General features: G+C 40.6%; 1 protein-coding gene across 1 annotated transcript in view; it reads left to right on the top strand.

Moving 5' to 3' along the window:
- The window catches only part of LOC147141066 (zinc finger protein 521-like), a 136,431-nt gene that overhangs the window by 8,705 nt on the left and 104,472 nt on the right, over positions 1 to 23,254 (top strand). The window contains exons 3-4 of the mRNA XM_086043850.1: positions 5,453 to 5,512; positions 17,397 to 17,600. Of these exons, the coding sequence (XP_085899976.1) occupies positions 5,453 to 5,512; positions 17,397 to 17,600 (264 nt within the window). The remainder of the gene's footprint in view (positions 1 to 5,452; positions 5,513 to 17,396; positions 17,601 to 23,254) is intronic.

Here is a 23,254-nt window from a genome sequence, read left to right as displayed (position 1 = left end):
CTGAGGATAGTCGATGTTTTATGCATGAATTGAGAAATGTACAATATACAACCTGAAGATAGACAATCTGGCCCAATCCCAAAATACGGTCTACGGTCCTCATTGAAGTGCACGAAGTGTTCGAGAGCACAGATTACATGCATACAAAAATTGCAGAATTGGGACAGTGCGTGTGACGTCATGGATTTACGCCCCCCGCGTCATCGAGCATGGCAGCACGGGTAGTTGTTTGGCAATTTTGCTGTTTATAATCATATTAAAACTTCAGTAAAGTGGTCATAAAGTAAAAACACGGGCTTGGTCTTTGAGTCGATGGGAGCTATGGCTCCATTATTTGGATTAGTTGCGGCTCCTGCACTATCTGCGATGCATACGCAGGAAATCACTAAGTACGGCAGCTACACTAGGACAAAATACGTAGGTGACTTTAAAACATTGTTTGAAATGACACATTTACACAGGATAAACTATGGGTTAATTTGATATTTACACTTGAAGAGATATATATTTTTTTACCAAATATAATCATTAGTTTCCCACGATTTTGGTCAAATCCACAATAAGTTTTGGGTAATTATGCTTTGGCTGAAGAGCCATGGAGGCGGGCTCAGCTGAAGTGTAAGGCGCAAAAGGGGTGGGACGACGGAGCATTTCTGAGAATTGGGACACCGTAGTACTCGCAGACTCGCTGGGAACACGCAAATGAGCGGTACAAGGGTGTAAGTGTGGGTATCGGGATTGGGCCTCTGCTGCCTGTCGATTCGCTGACCACAAATTGCTACCTTTCATGCAAGAGAAATTGAATGGGAAACACACATTACTGTTCTTGTGCTCAAAAATTTAAAAGGAAACAGATTATTGCAGATCCTTCATTGTGTGGATTTTTTTGAGGCCAATTCCAATATTTTGGCGAAAGAAAATTCTGATAACTGTTTAATCAGCCGAGTAATTCAAAAAGGATAGCATGAATAAAATAACCTATATATTGGTTCCTTAGAATTTATAACAACAAAGATATGAATTGCATCCAGACCATTTGACTGTTTTTAATACCATGTCCTTGAATATTTAACTTCACAACAGAGAAAAATCTGAAAATTTGGGATTATTTTTTTGGGCGTATCTTTTTTTCTCCTTTGGGCGAATATTTGAACATTATTATCATTGTTGTTATTGTCTTGTGTTGTAATGTCTTAATCTGTAAAAAAAAATAAAATAAATATATATATATATATATATATATATATATTTATTTATTTATTTATTTTTAGTTTTTTTTCAAAACAAGGATATTAACCAATTAAATTGGCTGGCAGGTGGGCCCTAGTTAAAATATCCACATATGTTTGAAGGTGGGACAAAACATCAATATCACAATGTCTGCTGTCAATATTTTATGATATATTATCAATCCAACCGGCTGGAATATCAATATTGTCGCTGTTTGATGGCACACTAACTTAAACATGTTGTGAATCTCCGTTGTCTCCAACTGCGTTTTTAAAAAAAACACAATCGGACTAACCCTGCATTATGCTTACGTAGCTGTAAACATCATTCATTGAATGACCTTTAGTGATATCATATGACTATCGTAATCTGATGCCTCCCTTGTTTTTTTTTTTCAATGCATTTTCCCTTCTGGTTACACAAATGCTGTGATGTATCATACTTGGTTGTCCCCCAATACATCGACTGGTTTATTGGAATGTTTTCCCCGTGTAGTACTGTTTAAGTATGTTTTTTGTTGTTGTTTTTTTTACATATAATTACGTGCAGGATTATCGTTCAAATAGTACAGTGGCTTACAACCACATTAAATAAAACTTCTTCCTGATTTTTGATGAACATAATGACCTACTATGCTAACGTATATTCATGTTGATCATTATAGTGGTTCTTAAATAACAAAGTACTTTTATTATTTAGGTGAAAATGAATTAATGGATGAACTTTCTGTGTGATTAATTTGCATATGAGCATCCCACAGTAGAAAAAACAAGTCAGGTCAGCAATTTACCGCTCCAAACACTTCCGTGACAATACCGGGTGTTTCAGAGACATGAACGTGCACTCTACTCAAAGTTGTCTTAATGACAAAACTTTTAATACGCTTACAGCGGGCGACAAATCATCCCCCGACCGCCAGGGCTTCTTATGGTATCATAAAAGAACATTTTCTGCCTGAACTCCCTCATCTCACCAACAGGGATGGTAATCAAAACAAAAAGAAACCTCTGCCACCCATCGCTGATAGAACCACGGGGGATTTATTAGGACCCCCCCCCCGCCCCCCATCCCTGGCCCCATTTAAATGATCTCAGGCGCGAGGAGCTTGATGGTGTTGGAGAAACTCATTAAACTCTCAGGGCGTCAGTCACCGAGGCCCGCTCCAGCGGGAGCGTCTTGGCTGATTCCGGCTTCTGCGGCGGCGCTGAGGGACGTCGCTCCATGCTGTCCGACCGTGCCTCCTTGCATTAAATGACGCCGCTAATTAATTGCCGGCACCGTGATTCGTTTGGCGTATGCGGCGTCAGGCAAGATGTACAATCAGAGGACTGATCATTGGCAGTCCTTCAAAAGGTTCAACGAAATTCGTGTTTGGCTGGACGATAAAAAGGATTATTCGGGATGCACTGAAATGAAAATAAATAGTAAAGTTGTGGAAAAGCAGTCATAACGCGAGAAGAAAACTATCGTGATTTACAATAAAAAAGTATTTTTTTTTGTCATGATGATATGATATCCTCCCAAAATGTCAAATTGTTTCTTATAATGTTACAACTAGGGCCTCAACGATATGGAATTTTTTCAAGCCGATTCCAGTAGTATAACCAACTAATTAGTCGATTATTGTAAAAAAAAATATATATATATATATAAATAAATAAAATAAATTCTGCTTTGATCCTTTTACGCTTACAACAAAAATATATGAATTACAAGCAGAATATTTTGCCGTTTTACAATAGTTTGTCCTTTAGTATTTATATAACTTTACAATAAAGAGACAAATCACTGAACATCGGTAGGTATTTTTATATATTTTTTTACAGATTTCTTTTTCTTTAGTTTTGCTTTTTCAAAAGTTTATTTATTTATTTATTTATTGTCTACAAATGATTCTTTAACTTTATTCTTGCAAAATGTATTTATGGAAAAAAAATTATCTCATGGCAATAACGCTGCAATAGTATTTTAACTGGTCATAGGTTTTGGCTTCAGTCAAATAAAATTGATTTTTTTCCCCCTTGAAATGTTACAGCTTTATTCTCTTTCACAATTTCACCCTTGTAAAATTTCTTTTTTTTTTTTTTTACCATGTTTCAACTCTATTCTCATAATATTTTGACTTTATTATTATTTTGTAATACTGTGACTTTGTTTTCGTAAAATTACATTATTTTTTTCGGTAACATCACGTCTTCCTTCTCGTAACACGTTGACCTTTCCCTCTTATTATGTACCCACTTTTTTGTTCTGAGCGTGGCTCCAATTCGCCTCTGTGACAGCCAAACTTTTCCACTTCATTTTTCACGGCGGTTCGACTCCCTGTTTGCATTTGACTTGCGCTCCCCCGAGGCGAAAGACTTCTGCCGTCATAGGATCTCGTCTTAATTATGCAAAGTACAGGCTATTTTGCGCGCTTTTAAAAGTGCTGCACTTCCTGCGTCGGCAGTCATTGTCGCGCTCCCCTGCCGGGAGGTCCTGTCACACTCCCCCCTCCGTGCCGGCGAAAATGAAAGGCTGGAAAATACATAATGGAGAATGCAATTCGACTTCACGGGTGGAACGCAGAGGCGTAAGAAGCCCTTAGCGAGACCTTCATTTTACATGGAACAGGTGGGAGACTCTTTTGTACTCTTCCCACTGTTAAAATCCATTTCACTCCTCGTACTTGACACGCCGCTTGGAAACCTCACGCACCCTCTGACGCGAAAGCTTTCCTGGATGCTTTTTGACTTAAACGCAAGCCGTTCTTTTCTCGTGGTTGTCGCGGTCGTTAAAAAGTGGTTCAAGTTTCCACACAATAGGCAGGGGCGTAGCCAAAAAAATTTTCAGGGGTGGCCAGGGTAAGACAAAGTCTCACTGAGCACACATGTACTGTAATTTGCATGCTTGTAACCCCAATCTCTAGCCGAGAAGTGATTGTTCATCATACCATCCACAGTCAGACTTTCATAAAGTCAAACATCTAGAACGTTGCCCAACACACTGATAATACAAGCAGGAACAAGTCTAAGAAAACAAAGCAATGTTTTGCTGAGCTTAATTTACTAGGTAATGCCGTTTTCTTTGCCGTTGCTTTGCTTTTGTGTACTATTTCTACTTCTATCCAGTGCCACCAACGACCAACACCAATTTTCTTGTAGTGTAGGGCAAGATTGGTATCTGTGTGCAATTTTTTTTTCATGAAATCATAACTGTGGATGGTAGGATAAACAATGACTTCTCTGTCACGGTATGAAAGAAATATTGATTGACATTGACTGTAAAACTGAAACATTCATACTAAAGACAGGTTGTTTTAGAGTTTGCATTCAGATCGACTGTAAATTCATCGTTGAAATCTACAATTAATATAAATGAATTGGGTTAGTGTGAAAATGGCAGTAAAGTATCTAAATGTTCCACTAGTTGTGGGGGTGGCCAGAGAATAATAACCAGGATCATTTCTGATTAATTTCTATGGGAATTTTGGAAATGTTTCAAATTGGAAACTCTTGAAGGGAATTATGGGAGTTAACCGAGGATCAAAGGTCATTTAATGGAAAGGTATTCAAGCATAAATATAAACATTTTGTATTGTCATAAGCTGCCGTTCTTGCAAAAACAGCGCTCCCTGACACATGCAAGGACATTACAGCAAAAGACTTGAAACAAAAAACTTTCATGTCAAGTAGGGGGCCTCAAAATATCATCCAATGGGCCGCAAATAGCACCCCGGGCCGCGAGTTTCAGATCGCTGGTTTAATGAGTTCTGATCAACTGTTACTATTCTGCATGCCGGGCCTAAAAGTGGGAAAAGCGCTTGACTGAGACTCCTGCTTGTTTTGGCATGTCCAATTTCAAGTCAGCATCCCTTTAAGTCTCCTCCGTCTGATGTGCCTTCTTATCAACCGAAGGTTTCACTCGTCCGTGTCTGGGCGACGTTTCACCGGACGCGTCCTTTATTCATGGATGCTATTTACGTGGTGGCTCTTTGCCTTGTTGCCAACAAAACTCATCCATACGCCTCGCGCGGACTCCAAGTCTCAGTTGGAGCTGCCGAAAGCAGTCCAAATATCCCGGCAGTTTTTTCCTCCCCTCCTATTTCAGTGATAAATAATAAAAAAGAGGGAAATCTCAATGTGTCAAAGATGTTTTTCCACGATTAACCATGTCTTTCCCTGACTTTTCCCCGTTCCCTCCCTCCCTCCCCCTCTCTCTCTTTCTCCGTTTGTGGCAGTAGAAGACAATGTGACAGAGGAGCAGCAGCAGCACAGTCCCGGGCACACCGCCATTCCGAGCGGTAATGCTCCATTTCATATTTCATCATTTTCGTCTGGAAAGTGGATCATGTGTCTGTGTGTGACCGCGCGTGCGTGCGTGCGTGTGTGTTAGGTTCACAAGGATATGCGTTTCCTGTTGTTGAGGTTTTTATTGAGTAACCTGCATTGCTGCTGAGTGTGTTATGCTCATACAATTATGACTTCACTCTTGTGAAATTTGAGTTTTTTCTTCTAATATTAGGACTTCATTCATGGAAAATCGAGATTTTTGGGGGGGTAATATTTCAACTGCACTGCTAAAAATGGTGATGAATTTACTCAATTTTATTTAATTATTTATTCATTCATTCATTATTTAGTTCATCTAGATACATTTTTAAATGGATGTTTAGCCTACTTAAAACAATTTTCTGTAAAGTGCAACCACTTGACGATATAAAATTGAGTAAATTCAACTAAATCTCTTTTCAGTGTGCACTGAAAAAGAAATGGTGTGTGTTGACATTATTACAATTTTATTTTGTCAAGTGGTTGCACAAAAATCTTTTGGATTGAGATACATTTTTTAAGTGGATGTATTCTTCTTTTAATATTAGAACTTTATCGTGATTATGACTTCAGATGTTTTCCTATAAAATATTTCAATTTCATTCTTGTAATACTAATGACTAATGTTATGTCCTGTGAGATGTATTCCTCCTAAAGTAGCAACATATAAAATTTACCTTTTTCATAAAGTACCGGTAATAGACCTTAATTTTCGTAAAATTAGGATCATTATTCTTGTAATATAACAGCGAGAAAAAATTTCGTCAAGAATATCCTTCATAATATTAAGACTTTGTTCTCGCAAGAATTTGTTTATTTTTCCTTGTAGTATTGTGTTAATATTATGACGGTTGTACATATCTGTTGTTGTTGTTTTCATTGCATAACCAGTACAGAATTTCCTTTTTTTCCGCGTTATATTGCTATTTTTTATTCTCGCTCTGACTTTTGATAAACATTTTGTTTTCTCATGAAATTTTGCTTGTTTGTCTGTTTTTGTTTTGTTTGTAGCATTACAACTTTATTATCCTCGTTTCATTTTTTTCCCATTCTATTGGGACTTCAATCGCTGAGTTTTCAGTGAGTAGGCAGTGAGAAAACGCATGCACAGAGTTGTGTTTAAAGTGGTCCTTGTGTGTGTTTTACTTTGTTTCCCGCTACCGTGTCGTATGTAGATGAATGCGTCCCGTCTCCAAGCACGGCATTAACACTGGCGCTCCAGGACTTTCGCGGCTATTCAGGTCAGGCTATAGTAGAACTGCCCCGCCCCCACTCAAACCCAAAGTTCCCCTATGAATGAAGGCTGCCCCTGATGCACCACACTGTATATTTTCATTTCATTTGTCTTTGCTAAAGGTTAGGTCTCAGGTGTGGCTATTTTAAAGGAATATGGATGGTTTTTAGCCCAACAAGCTGAGGACCTTCCAGGTAGCCATGCTTACTGTCTCTGCTCTACCACATTGCAGCTCCACATTTAAAAGTTGAAATTAAGGCAGACTTAACGAAAAGAAGTAACATTTAGCTAATTTAGCATTTACCTAGCAGCTAAAGTCTGTTTGACCAAAAGGAAATAGAGGCGAAAAAGATATGTCAGAAACTGCAAAAGCAATGCTAATGATGAAGTTGAATGCTAACACGCTTGATATAAGTTCAAGATAAAGGTGATTTCAGTGTGCTGCATGTAACTCTGAACAGTAACATTAGCATCTTTGCCAGTGCTTGCTTCTCCTCTATTATGGACCATAAATGTGGTCCATTTAGAGTTGGCAAAGAGGCAAGAAGCCTCCATCAACATAATTGTGATGTCGTTATTGTTGTGTTAAAACAAGAAAATTAATTATTGTGTACAGACTCATTGTTCTTTCTTTCGGGTGGAAGCGCAACCAGCGTTTACCTGGTGGGGAAACTGATTAATTTGGCTTTCATTGACACTTAACCGCCAAAACTTAACTGGGGTTCAACTCTACTGTACAGTAATGTTAGCACTGACGCAAGCGTTAACTCAACATGAGCAATAGCATCATCCTGGCTAGTCCGCAGAGATGGAAAATCCGGGTCCAGAAAGTAAAAACCCTGCCACAATTTGCCTTGAGCCACAGGTGCTTCTATTCAACTGGCAGGTAGACGAGCTCAGTTGATTAGAAGCACCTGTGGCTCAAGCCAAACTGTGAATTTCCCATCTCTGCTAGTCTGCCAATATTGTAAATTGCTAAAGTAGGTGATCTGCGGTTGGTAATGAAAGAAGAAACAAGATACAAGTACCATTAACATGATTTGAATGCTTGATCAAGTCTACTTAAATTCATCGAAATTGGAGTAGTCAGTTCAACTCAGAATTATTAATGTAAACGTTAATGCTAGCGCTAAAGCAATATGTGTGGTGTCTTGGCTGCTCTATCAATATTACAGACAACCAAAGACAGCATTTGCAGAGTCCCTTTTGCCCTTAATACAAGTGAGATTAGTGGCGCTGATGCTAGATGCTAGCATTCTTATAGATCATATTTTGACTTTGAGTTTCACAACTCAAGATTTGTGTCTTATATTGTGCATCAAGTCTTGCTGAGGATGATCACTTTTTCTGATCTGACCTTTAAAGCCTGCACTAGAAGGACCTAAATGTCAGCAGAACAATATTTGTGCGCCATTGTCCTAATTTGTATTGACGGATATTAGCGGACGGTTGTGTAGAATGAAAGTCTCTCGGTCTACCCTAACCCCGATTTGTGGAGGCCTCTCATCTTTGTGCCTGATTACAAGGACCCTCCTCAGACACATGTGTCTCAGCGAGTGAGAAACGGGTGGCCGTGTGATCGATGTCTGCCTGCGGACAAATCGTGAGGGCGCGCACAAATTAATTTCTCACTTTTCCTCATGTGAATTATTTCGGTCTAGACAAGTGTCGATGATGTGCGATGTCCTAACAACCGTCGTTCAAACTTATTCTTATAACGTTGTTCTCATTGTTCCATTTCATTATTTTTATTGATATTTTTTTCTTATAATTTTGCACATTTCTCCCTCAAAAGTTCTCACAATATAATTAGTACAATGTTTAAATAAATAAAATTTGTAATTTCTTTGTTTTCTCTTTATTCTGTGATTATATTTTTGGCCAATCATTTTACCACTTTAGTAGCTTAGTAGTTATTTTTTTCTCGTAATATCAGCACTTTATTGGAATAAAATTTCCCTTTTTTTTTCTTGCAATTTAATGAGAGCACATATATAAAGCAGTTCTTTTTGGTGGGGCTATTTTTTCCCCATTTATTTTTCCCCCCTATAATATTACCACTTTATTTTTGTATTTTTTAAAACTTCACTTCTTAAAAATTTCATGTGAAGTGTGATTTTTTTTTTTTTGTCGTTGTAATTTTATCTCTGGTAAAATGTTTTTCTGCTTATTATTACAACTTTGTTGTAAGAGTATTTGGAATTTAGCATCTTTGAATTTTATGTTGTTAATCTCCTAATATCCCCACTTTATGCTCATAAAATGTATTTTTTCTTCATTGTCCTTGCAACCCTATGTCATTTTCCTAACCTTCTGACTTTTTCCTCGCATTATTTTTTCTTTCCAAGCATGGCCCTAATAGTCCTTGGTGACAGCCCAGCTTGCCACTTTTGATGGACGAGGCCACAATATCTATTAAGACCCCCTGACAAGTTTCAGGCTTAATCAGAGCCACCTCTAAGAAGACCCCCATGAGTGGTCTTCAAGCCCCTGCTTCCTGTTTCTCATTCATGTTTGACAGGACGCTAAGCCAAATGCTAACAAAAGACAGAAAGACGGCATAATGCGCCGTATAGCGAGAACGCTGAGATTTAATGAGGCTTTTTCGTAGCTCGAGCGTGGCGTGCAAGGCTTAAGACGCTGCTGCCCGTGTGTAATTATAACCACATGCCCAACCCTCTTTCTTTCCTGTTGTACTGCTCATATACGTCCATTATAATTTGCCCGTTTCTGGAAACACGGTGCCGTCATGTCTCCTTCTGCTAGCCTGTCAGATAGGAAAGAGATGCAGTGTTGAAATGTTCTTAGTCAACTGCTTTGATTTCCGCTCGTCTTTTTTAAAAACTTGGAATTGCTGGGTTGACTATTTTTCTTTAGAAGGATTAATTGCCTCAAAATGCACCAGAAGTCACAGATTTTCGTTGTTCTGGCGAACATGAATATATTTCATGGAGGTACCAAACACAACCCCCAGCCCAACCCCAAAAAAACGTGCTCACGAGTGCCCCATGGAAATATGAGAGTATTGTTTTTGCTAAGAATTTTTTGTTAGCCTTTATGATTTGATTCTTGTAATGTTCCAACCTTATTCTCATAATGTTACACCTTTTTCTTGTAATACTTTGATTTTTTTATTTTTGTCTTTAAATAACAATATGGCTCGTAAAATTTACATTTTGAAAATAATCTTGCAATATTACGTCTTTACTCTTGGAGCATTTTGAGGAAAAGTATTGGTCTCTTTTTATTCTAACATTATTATGAAAATGACCACTTTATGACTTTTCCTCTGTATTTTTTTTTCTGTAATTTGAAGACTGTATTAAAATTGAGGAAGTTATGTTTTTCACCTATAGACAGGATTACTACTGCTACACCAAGGCTAAAAAAATTAAGGGGTCCCAAATACGACCTATAACCCCCCCCCCCCCAAAAATAAAAAATCTTTTAGTGGTGCCTCCTGAAAAGTTGAGAAAAATAGCTTGTTTTTTCACCAGACTTTATTCTCATATTATGACTTTATTCACATTAATTGTTGCATTGGAATTTTCATAACAATGTTATTTTTGTAGTAAAAATAAATAAAAAGGGTCTATGAAGGCTTTGATTTATGTAATTGAGAACTAGATATATGCATTAACTTGACACTTAATTTTTAACCCTGTTTAACAATGCATGGCGCTAGGAAGTGTGACCTACTGTACATGCGGATGTATGTATATACGGTGTGGGGGTGTACCAAAGTTTTTCAATTTTTAAGTAATGAGGTGCTGCCAAGCGTGTGAAGGTTATTCAATCTTAATGTCCTCCTATTTCTGACAGCTCCCAACCTACCCCACATTGATAAAGGCGCGCGCTCACCTTTGATCAGGCTCGCCGACATGTGTCGACAGAAGCCGCTCGCTGGTTAAAATAAATTCTTAATTTGAACTTGGGGGTGGTTTTTGCGGGGAGGGTGGGGAGGTTGAGGAATCAAGGGTGGGGCATCACAGGATCATGATCTCCGGGAAGTGATGGGGAAATAAGGAGAGGCGCTTGAGCGGGTAATTATGTTTCCAACGGGTGCACAAAGAAGCTTGAAAGCCCTGACGGAGTCTCGCTCTATCCACGGGCAAGCTGAGTTGAAATCTCTGCGGTTTCGTCTGCTTTTTGTTTTGCTGTCACATTTCAATGAAGTTGGTTAAAAGACATCTTTTGCCTTTCGTTAGCCTTTTAGCCGTTAGCTGCTGTTTACGGTACATCACAGTTCTGGATGGATGTTTTGTATGCTAGCTTGCCAGAAGGAGGAAAACATGTTTGTCTTTGGCAACCCTTGATTACTTACTTATAGGAGAATAGTATCTAGGGATATTACTAACACTAAATAACTTCATTAGATAAGAATATGTTGAGCCTGTTTATATTATTATTATTTCTTTCATCGGATAATACCGATCATTTTTTAAATTGTTAAATATCGCAATAATATCGATACTGCAATATTCAACACCCATATCGCATGTTTTCCCAATATCGCGCAGCCCTACTTTTGATCACCAAGAAAGCTTGGTGTTGATAAATTCCGTCTAACCCGTCTTAATTGATTTCCTGTTCATATACTGTTTTAGTCAATCTCCACGCAGGGGTGACAGCCTAAACAGTGTCTCGGCCTTGGTCTTAACTGGTTTTAACTGGTCTAAATTCAGTGTGCAGAAGGTTGCAGAGAGAGGAAATGTGCAGAGCGTTCAGCAAAATAAAAGGTCACGGCAAAAAACTAATCAAGTTAAAATCCCACTATCTAATTATGTGCCAAAGCGGCCTAATCTAACAGTGTGAAATATCAATGGACCAGCCAGGGCACCTCATGCTGCCTTAGTGTATTACATGTATCCATCTAATTTTCATTGATATAGCATGGAGATAGCAAGTCTAGTAATTGTACATTTAGAATATTTTTAATGAGGAGAATGCCTGTGAATGTACTGAACTCCTGTTTGGACACCAGTTGACTATAATAATGCTAATGAATGTTCAATCTCAACTACCATCGAAAATCCTAAAACTAAAGTCATACTCTAGAGTTTAACCACCCTAAACTGAAGACATATATCTCTCTATTGCTGTTCTGGTGACATTTTATCACGCCACAACTTTCATCCTCCAAGAGTCCCCTGGACACCCCCACCCTTTATATTATTGAATATTTCTGCACTTAAATATTTATAAGCCTTTAACTGATATTCTCCTCTGCGCTCCATTAGCTCCACTTGGGACCTGTGGTCCCTAGCAGGGGATCCCACTGTACTTGTACCCCCTTCCCCCCCTGCGGTGGTCTGCCCACACTGAGACAGGTGGTGACAGTGGGAGGAGGAGGAGGAGGTTGCAAGAATATAAAAGGAAAATATTACAGTAGTGGTGAGATTAATTGAGGTAGTGAGACAAAGAAAGCCTGAGATTGAAGAATATGTGCTTGAACCATGCTGGACTTGGCCTTGGTCCTTGCATTGTTTTCTAGTTTATTTCTATTGTGCAAGGTGGTGATTGTCATTCATAACCGGCGAGAGGAGTGATCACATTAATCATATGACATGTGCATTGTGCCTAACCAATTTTGTTACAGGATTTTTTTGGGAACTTTGCGTATTCTTTCAAATCATTTATTGTGCAAGGTGGCGGTGGTCAAGAATAACTCATAGCAGCCGTGACGGGCCAAGTAATCATGACGTGTAGGTTGTGAATAACCGAGCATGCAGGGTATAGACTTGTTTTGTATTATTGATAATCATTCTATACAGAAGCATCACATGACCAATCTTTGACTGGTACATACGTTTAAACGTAACTGTGAGTATATTCGAACGTATTTGTAAGTACGTTCGAACGTACTTTTGCAATTATGTTTGAACATACTGTGAGTATGTTTGAACGTAGTTCTTGGCTAAATCCCACAAACGTAGCATTTTTTCCCATAATGCCATGAGGTATGGACTTGCGCAGGTAAAAAATAAAATAAGCTTTTTTTTTTTTTTTTTTTTTTTAAACATTTGACCTACATTATACCAACATGTATGAAAATTAAGTAAGTAAACACTGTATATTCATAATTGTATGGTTTTATTGCCGTATTTTCCAGACTATAAGCCACAACTTTGTATAAAGCGTACCCACTCTATTTAAAAAAAAAAAAAGAAGAAAAAAAACAGAGCTGGGCATTTATTTGACTAAAAAAATGAGCGTCCGTTATTCATCATCCATCTGCAGCGTGGGTACCTTTCCGTCACCTGTCATTCACCTATTTTCCCAGGGGCCGGTCCACCTCTTACTTTAAACTCCACATTGCCAGTTTTCTTTATGATTCCATAGTTCTTTGTTTTTCTATTGTGCAAAGTAGTGAAAGTATCACATGTATTTTCAGACTCTCCTGCACGTACGCGCCAGTCACCGACCGTAACTCTTAATAGTGTGTTATTTTTGGTTGCTCTGTTTGGTGGCTGTTATAATGAATAACTGACAAGAGTGCATCAACAGAGGAATCTCACTTTCCAAACATACCAGACTTTTAATTGTCAAGTGGGCTCAAGTATGATTCGAGAATGCTCTGAAATCAATGATTCGATTAAGTGTAATGCTGATTGTTGATTTGTTGATGAATCATGAGTTTAGAAGGCAAAATGCAACAAGCAGAGGTGCAAGTACTTTGTTGTCGAAACATCAACTTGCAATCAATTACTCGACAAAAACTTCTCAGGTCTGCATTTTTTCTGTTCTGACAGCATCAACATAGGAGTTCAGAACATATAGAGAGATCGACAGTAGATCTAGAAAATTCAGGCAGGACTCCTGTAACCCACTCGGAAATCTCTCCATCCAATCTTCATTCTATTCCCCCTCATGAATAATTTCCTACTGGGCAAGACGATCATTTTACTTTGGCCTTATCAGAATCTGGATCAGCGCTCAATACGTCTTCCTTCTTGTCCTTTGCACGTTGGCGAGTTCATTAAGAACATTTTTGCAGAACTCAACGTCATTTGCCTCACATGTCGGGATGAGCGTCAGCCAGCGCGTGCGCGCGCCGCTATTGATCCGCTGTCCGGCCCGCAGAGGCTGTGAGGAGATGTCGTGATCTGATAGATTACTGTAAAGGCCCACGGGCACAGGAACCTCAAGTATTGACGTGGCTCTTTAATCCCAGGCTTGGACGTGACCTTGCAGTGTCAAGTGCTCCCAACGCCAGCCCCCATCATTGCCCTCCCCTGTCCTCCTTAAAGCCCTCCCCCTGCAGATGTGCCATCTGCCTCTGCCACCTCCAACATGTTGCATCCATTTTCGCATCGGAAATAACTGTTTATTCCATATTTTTATTATGTTGTGTACCTACCGCAAATGTCACTATTCAATCATGTGCTATGTCTACACAGTAAGAAACACAGCTTGTTTTTTCTTTGAGGGCAGGGGGGGGCTAAAACTGTCATTCAAGTTGGACCAACTTTAAAATATAAATGATTGACATTTATGACAATTAAAAAAAAAAAAAAAACCCAAACAACAAAGCAAGCAAGTTGTTTGCTCCAAAACAAATTGCTGAGTTGTATTTCCTTATATCTTTAAGTTGGGGGGACAAGACAAGGGACAACAGTTCTGTAAACTCTTTTTCTTTGGTGTTTCCACAACAGCAAAACTTGAAATATTGAGATAAATTGCCCAATTAAAAAAAATATTGAAGTTTGTTGCCTTGAAATCTGAGTTCACACAACGTTATTATTATTATTATTATTTTTTTTTTTACACAGGGTCCTACACTGAAATGGTCAGACAATGTTGTTTTTGGTCAGTGTATTTAAACCTTAAAAAAATACTACATTAGAAAGTGTAACTTTATCCCCTTGTTGATAGGTCATTAGCATACTTTAAGGAGAGTAATATCTCCATCGTTGCCATGGTGACCCCTGAGCGGTAAATAATACTTGGTGGATTGCGTCTCTGTCATTGCGTTGTGAACCCGGATTGCCTTCTTTGGTGCTCTATACTCATTGGTGAGCCAGCAAGTACATCTTTTATCTTGTGTTAGCACTAGCATTGGCGCTAATATTACTGTTCAAAGTGTGTGAGGCTCTTGTATGAAATTTTTCCCCACATTTAAATAGTCATTGTAATGACTTTTGAACCAGCCAGGCAATCTCTTATATTGTGTCACATCTCACTAATATTATATTACTTTTTAAAGTTGTGTGAAATTTGTGCAAACCTCGTCCCACCCTAAAATGGTTCTGCAGTGTTGTTGCCGGTCAGTGTATTCATGCGTTAAAGTATCAAAATGTAATAGTTTGACCATGAAGTAACATTTTTAAACTCGTGATGTTGGGTAACCCGCTAATAATAATGCTGAGTCTGGATTATGTCATTTTGTGGTCTGTAACATTGGTCAGGACACATCTCATGTTGCATTCGTTTACATTATGTGTAGTCGTCAATCTCAAAGAAGAGCGTTAGCAGTATTATCAGAGAAATTAAGGATTCCAAACCGCATTCGAGGTCAACAAAATAAAAAAAGGATTTCACTGGCATATGCTTGAAAAAGAGTTGACTCTCTCATGCCTATTGTCATTCTGTGTCAGTAGATGAGGTCTATATAGTGTGGCGTTTGTCCCCCAGAGCGACAAAGGCTCGCGTCTGTGAGGATTGGGTTGGGATTTTCATTTTCATGAAACACCTTCCGCTCTCTTCTGCATGCTCCCACTGGGGACCACCAGGCTGATATTTTTAGAGGGCATGTTCAGTCTGAGGGAGGGAAGGACAATGGAGGCTGTGATGTGGCATCAATACTTTGCTCTGAGTTGGAGGGGGTTCAAAGGGGGTGGAGTGGAGTGAACCGTATTTCCTCAAACAGTGGCCCCCACTCGAATAAATACTTGTTCTATTAATCATTTTTTATAAAGAGACGCTACGATTCACACATGCACCTCAAAGTATGCACTTATGAGCGCATTTGAACTCAGCTGCTAACCAAAACAGCAGCACATGCTACACATTTTCTCAGATTAATCAACGTGAAGAAGCCAGTAAGAAGCTGCTCTCCTATTTGCTACAAAATTCATTTTGTTTAAATATAAGTTTTCAAAGACACATTGCACTATACCATACCAATAAGTATTTCTTTATTTTCGGACATATAAACATACTTCGTTCATTCACACTTGGTATGATCTGGGTTAGTATTTATGCTCAATTTTATGTTGTTTTACCCTATCACTGTTTCGAGTTTCCCCCATGACCCTGAAAGGACCAACGTGGTGGAAACACAGACAGTACTAGGGACTGTTTCAAACTCTCCCGTGAACACTGTCCCTACTGTTCTACATAGTTGGTTCGTTCTTATTTTCGTTTTGGTTCAGTTTTATTTACATGTAATTATTCATATATATGTGTGTGTGTACATATATATGTATATATATATATGTATATGTATAGATAGATAGATAGATAGATAGATATACACTTATAGTGTACGTACGGTTCGTTATCATGTTTTTTATAAGCACACTCATGTTGTGTTTATTTCTTTAGCAAACATTTTTATTCTTTTATTTATTTATTTTTTTTGCGAACTATAATAACCTACACAGTGCACGGTGTTTGGCAATCAGTGCTTGAGACGATAGTCACTGTATCATGCTGAAAAAGAGGCTTCCTTCTTCATATTCTCTGAGTCCAGGCATGCATGATGGAGGTTTAAAATGGCTGCCAGTGAAGTACACAAGCTCCTTCACCCCACAGGGCCTCGGCCACGGTGGTGATGATTGTAAGTGTGGCTTTTTAATCAGCCTTATTGTGAAGTGCATTGGTCACAGCAGGGGAGGGCGAGAAGCGCAGCTCGCCACCCGCTCATAAAGCGCACGTTCGCCTGCACAAGGTTTTCGGCTTCTTGTTGTTGTCACGCGGCAAAGTTGTGATTAAAAAGTGGGACATCGGTGGTCATCCTTTTGGCTTTCAGATGCGCAACGCCAACCAGAGACAAACGTGCAGATGGATTGAAGGATATTGATGTGCGTGACCCGCTGCTGCTGTGAGCCGGGCTGAATAATTTAGGGAAGTGTGGCATGATGGCAGTAGAACACACACACACACACGGGCGTCACTTTTGTGTGTATCTGCACTGTTATGGCCTGGAATGTCTGCTTAATATGTTTTGTCTCCTGACTCATGCAGTCCACAACTACTACCTTCTATTTTTTTGGGGGGGGGGTCCAGTCCAGCCAAAAGCTGCAGTCCAGGATTTATTAACTACACTTATTCCCATCAGTCTGCTTTCATATACTGAAGTTTTCCTCGGGTGAAGCAGGGCAAACACGGCATAAAACCATTTCTAATAACAGAGGTGTGTGTGTGTGCGCGTACACGTGTGTCTTTCACCTGCCCAACACTCTTGCTATGGCACGAATGGTTGAGTTACAAGGGTCCAAAGTGAACCTGCATTTTTATTACACTTTTTATTATTGTTTTTTTATTATTATTATTATTATTATTATTATTATTAAATCCAAGCTTTGGAAAAATACTTTATTGCTGCCCAAAGGATGTTGGAGGGTTACCCCTTTTTCTTTTCCCCTCCTTTCTGACTATCATTTCCCGTGGCTCCCCAGATCCAGAGTGCGCCACCGAAAGGGCGTCGGAGGACGCGGAGAGCGGCCGTCTGAGGAAGAAGAGGCTGCTCTCTCCCGAGGAAGTCGAGGAGGGAGAGGAGGAGGACGACGAGCCGGCGCTGCACAGCTGCGACAGCTGCCGGCAGGTGTTCGAGTCGCTGAGCGATCTCACCGAACACAAGATTAATCAATGCCAGCTGACAGGTAAACAACGCTCAGCCCGCCGCGCCTGCCCGCCACTCTGCCACTCACTTGCTCACCCTCGCCGGAGAATACGCCGTCGCCGCGCCGAGGGGGAGCCCCGCGCCAGACTGCCACTTTGGCTCGGCCTGGCGCACATTAGTCATGTTTGCTGCACATCAATACCTACAGATGTCACGTACAAATAGGCTGTCCTTATGCTACTTGACTGCAGGCTAATGAGAGCACAATAGGTACGTTGTCTGTGCGTGAGGATGGGAACCTTTCACATTTTCATCGGTACAGTAGCGATTTCCGGTACCTGTGAATTAGGGCTGAATAATTAATCAAATTCAAATCGACCTCGCATTGTAGTAAAATTCAATTTTCAAATCAAAAAGGCTGCCATTTGCAGCAGCAACTTTTCATCCTTTCGGTCACTCGGTAGGCGTTATTATTTTTGTGATTACATTATATTATGTTATATTCTATTCCATTGTATGGAATAGAATAGTTGTCCTTTTGTTCTTAAAACAAACTTCATCATGAAGGGATTTATTTGATATGTCACATTAGAGCTACATTAATTGGTCCAAAGCTAAACTGGGGAGGAGCAATTGATGTATTATGTTTGCTTTATTGGCCACCGGTCCCCATATGTAGGGATGCACTGGTACAACCTAATTTATTTTAAAATGATTGTGCATATCCGCAAGCCACTCATGGCTCACAAGCGCATGGAAGTCCCCAGACTCTAGTTTGCTAACCCCCGCCCTATAGTAACAAGGCCAGAGAATGGCGGGAGTCCCAATGCTAGCGTGCTGCCAGTGGAAGCGAAAAGGAAGGGTGCCATTGGCAGTGTGTGTCATTGACCTGTTGATGGATGAATGCTGCTATAAATATTCTGACAAGGTGGCAGAGAGAACTAATGATGTGATTTGAAGGTTTTTGTGTGTATGTGTGTGTCTTCCTCCCCCGGACATGCTGTCCTCCTTTGCACATCCGGGTTGCTGTCACCACCACGAGCTCTTATTTTCAAATCCAGTGGAACCTCCAAAAAGACGAACACAGTCCAATCTGCACCACTGGTTGACTGCTAGGTTGTTCTAATTCTCTTTAAACTGTTTTTACCTTTGTCATTGGGTATTGGATCCTAGCCCAACATAGCACTTGACTTTTAATGCCATCACCTTTGTCAGTCTCTAGTATGTCATTTATGTGTCTTGTAATGAAGTAAAATGTATTTGCAGTAAATAGCATCTTTTACATAACGATGACAAAGTAGCCTAAAATATACAGTACATACAAACAGTCTAAGGAAGCTGCCAAGACAGCTGACCTGAGTGAAAATGTGTGTGTGTGCGCATGTGTGTGTTGGTTTGTTTGAATGTGTGGCTGACATACCAATTTTGAATGGGCCCCTGGGCTACAAATGATTAAATGCCACACAATCTGCCTAGCAACTACCAATGGGCGTTTTACTACATTTCCTCCATCAAATATGTATCAAAATGACAAAATATTATTTGAATTCATAGTTTTACTGAGATGTATAATGCTGATAATGATAGCATAGCGCGCACATACGTAGGCCGTAGCTGAAGTTCAACAAGTTGCCACTGAATCAACACTGCCTCTGTTGGTAAAAACCAAGTAGTGCACTTAATTTTAGCTCACCCATGACTTCAAACAGAATTCTTAACGATGGATTAATAAATTAGAGCAATCCCGCTACTCTATGTTGCTGCGTCTGCTAGATAGTTCCAATTGTATTCCAGTTGAGAAGTCTTATAATGAATCATGAATGATTTGTGTTGTCTGTGCTATTTTTAACATTTTAGGAAGAGGCAGTACTGTACTGTGGTGCCCTCCCATTTTATCCAGTCATCCATTTTCTACAGCGCTTGTTCTCATTATGAGCCCAGATGACTTTGGGAGAGAGGCGGCGGACACCCTGGACTGGTTGCCAGTTAACAGCAGGGCTCGTAGACATAGACAAACAAGCATTCAAACCTATGTAAGATTTTAGATGCTTCAGTCAAACTAACGTATGTTTTGGGAATGTGCGATAAAAATGTCACTTCATGTATCAAACCAACGTCAAGACCGATGTGAAAAACGCCACATTGGCAACAAGAAAATGACCGGATAGCTGCACAAGAGAGTTTCAATAGATTGACGATACAAACGTGCATTCATTTGTTCCTTCCGTTCACACGAAGAGATGCACACACACGTGCATTATTATTGCAGGCGTGCGCACGCATGTGCTTGTTGGCCTCGGGTGTGCGCATTTGCAAAGCGCGACTCGCGAAAAATCAAAGCAGGCTTCACTTTCATTGCCAGCCAACTGAAGCCTTTTAGCGGAGCGTATAGGTGCTGAACCTTCTTTAACACGGCTGTCCTTCTAATCCAATTTCATCCGTCTAACTCTTGATTTGGCTGTTTGGGAACATCAAGACACAAAGGGCATTATTTAAGAGGCGGCAGGGGCTGGAATTAAAATTCTCTTTGCTGTAATTAGACTTATTTTGTGGCGTAATAGTCGGGAAATAGTCTGCGGTGTTGTGAGAGTTCGATATTTGATTGGAAGCTTTTATGTCGAGCGCTGGCTGTACTTTGTGGTCACGACTGACTCAGCCATATTGTTCATATAATGAAGCCGGGCTTCTATAAATGTCAATCTTACGGACAAATAACTCTTAATTGCTCAATGCTGATAGGAGGGGAAAAAAAAAAAAAACAGAGTTTAGATAAGAGCCCCCGTGGAAAGCAAACAAAAGATTCTAATTGCCATTAGGGCATTGTGATTGTGCAGAAACACTCTATTAGTATTCAAACGCAGTGGGAGAAAAGAAACTTGGAGATGGCATACTAAGTACTGCTCGGTGTGCGTGTGTGCGTGCGTCTATCTGTTTGTGTACACTCCGAAATATGGGAGGAGATTTCCTTTGTGGCATTATGTAGACATCCATGACCAATTAATCTGCCTTACATCCAGCCTCCACTCACAGATGGATGCTTTATTAAAGACATTTTCTAATCAAGAAGCGGCACCTGCTAAGAAAAAAAAAAAATCCAGTTTTACCTGTTTAAACCTTTTCTTTTTGGGATGAAAATGGACAGATTTTTGCTTTGCGATGGATACCATATTTCCACAAACACTTACCTGAGGGCATTTATTTACTCAACAGTGGGTGGGGGGTATGCATTTATTTGTACCGGTGTATATTTGGAATAATAATAATAAACAATATCAGAACATTACACTTCATGCCAATTGAAGTGTAAAACTAAATAAAAAGAACTCTGAAGTGACCCCCTGTCCAGTAAGCTTGCACGGAGCAAATGCACAGAGTGCAGTAGAGAAGGTCTTCTGATTAAGACAGCAGCTGCTGTGCCGCTTATGCTAAGCTTCCCCGCGATGACTGATATACAATTGTTTACAGTTCCAAAATAAAGCAGATTAATGAGCCGCATGCTGCTTCACCATGTCTGAAAACAAAGGATCTGATAACATGTAACAGCCCGTTCTGATCAATTCCATTACATTCTCTTTTGTATGTCTTTTTTTCTATGGCCCCGAAACAACCACTTGGCAAACTTCAAAAGTTATCTTTGCATTTTATTCGCTGCAAGGAAGAGGAGAGCTTGTACAAAGTCTTTCAGACTAACACGGCAGCGGCTGTCTCACTTGTATTCAATATTGAGCCCCATGACAAGCATGCAATTTTTTACAGTTACTTGGAACAGTGCGTACAAGAATAACCGAGTATCCACATGCTGCTTCACCAAGACAAATACACTATCGCACGTGGCAGCCTGATCTGGTATAATTTCCATGCCACTATGTATCTATTATGGCATTGTTTTCTACATAACTACACCTGGGGAAACACTAAGAGTTGAATTTCTTGGTTAGTCCTCTTGGTTAGTCCTTTTGTGCAAAGATGACACATATTGCTAATGCTATGCTATGCATTATTTGACCACAAGTATCACCCCGTTCTGGTAAATTTCCAATACAACTTAAAGGGGAAGTCAATCCAAAGACATTTTTGACAATAATATGATCTATGTGCCTCCACTAGTCTAAACAAGGCATTCTGATTGATATTGTGTTTGTGGAATATAAATGTAAGTAGTAAAATCCAGCCGTTTTTGTTCATCCCAAGGGGTGGCTATTTTGCGACCAATCACGGCTCACCTGTTTTCTGAAGCTGAGCCATGACTGGTCGTTAGCTGAACCCTGAGCAACTCTGATGTAATTTTCAGTCGAGAAGAAGTGACAAAATGGCCGCCCCGCCGAGATGACTAAAAACGGGTGGATTTTTCTGCTTAACTCATATTCAATATTAATCGCAATGCCATGTTTAGACTTGTGGAGGCGCGTAGAACATCTTATCAAGAAAATTTCAGGGTTGACTTCCCCTTTGATGGTATATCTTCAGTTATGCCGTAAGAGGCTAGTCATGCTTCCATACAAAATAGAACCACTACATAGCAGAATTCCTTTTGCATACTTTAGTGTGACAGAAAACTCAGAAGTCAAAAGCACATGCTGACCACACCCAAGATAGACAGAAAGAAAGAAAAAGATGTTACAAGTCCCCACGATCAATGGCGACCATTGTCCACCCCCTTCCCCCGGTCCCCCGGCCCCGCCAGCCCCCACCCCGTCTGGCGGAGGTATAACACCTTTCCGTGCACTTAAGCCATGACCACTGCAGTGCGCTAAGGGAGCGCATGGGTATGGATTGCCTTCTGTCCCAGATGCAATCGGCGCTATCGATCGCACTAATGCTGGACTGCGGAGGAAGGCGAGAGGCGGCGAGGGGGCGGGGGAGAAGGAGGGGAGGAAGGGGAGAAGGGGAGCGAGTGCTGCAGGAATGCGTCCCCAGGGAGTCTCCGCTGGGCCGGGGCAGGGCTTCAGGAATGCTCCCCTGGAGATCCCAAGTGAAGGCTATGGGCACGGCTGCAAGAATGCTCCTCTGGAGAGTTGAGGCCGGCTGGGGTAGGACTAGAGGAATGTCCCCCCCCCTCGCCCTTCCCCCCAACCAGAGCACCCCTTCAACTTCAGGGGCTCCAAGGGGAGGCGAGGCGAGGGGAGGCGGGGTGGCCCCTGCGGCTCCAGGATGGCTGCGGATCAGGTTTCCATACGGGGATCAGCATCCTGCCGACAGGGCTTTGGGCCGCCTTGGGGAAGAGACGCAGGCCAGAGGCTTTTTTTTTTTTTTTTCCGCAGGTCTCGCCAGAACAACACTTCACCATTGCTTTGTCTCTCAGCAGAGGAAGTGAAATTGTTTCGAGGCCAGCAACCGCACTTCTCCGCGCTCCTGGTTTACTTGTAAAAAGAAATAAGAAATTTCAGACTAAAAAGTTCAATTCAAAGCGAGCCTTTCACTGCACATCTGAAGGCATCTGAACGGCCATTCTTTCATTACGGCTCCAGCTCCCCGGAGCAACACCTTTCCGTATGTCCTTAGCCCCTCCTTCCCTCCCCTCTCTCAGGAGATCGGCGCCCGGCTATTTTAACCCTCTGCGAGATGACCTTTTTAATAAGTGTCTTTCTCTGTTTTCCTGCCAGCCACTGTGCGAGCAAACAGAGCATGTCTTCTGCTTCCCCCAGATAAAGGAATCAATCAGAAAAGGGTGCGACGGAGAAGCAGAGAGAGATA

This window comes from Filicampus tigris, chromosome 10, assembly GCF_054856515.1.
Source record: "Filicampus tigris isolate MCC_2025a chromosome 10, RoL_Ftig_1.0, whole genome shotgun sequence".
Taxonomy (NCBI): Eukaryota; Metazoa; Chordata; class Actinopteri; order Syngnathiformes; family Syngnathidae; genus Filicampus; species Filicampus tigris.
Note: the sequence above shows the minus strand (reverse complement) of the source record. Positions and strands in the feature narration are given on the sequence as shown.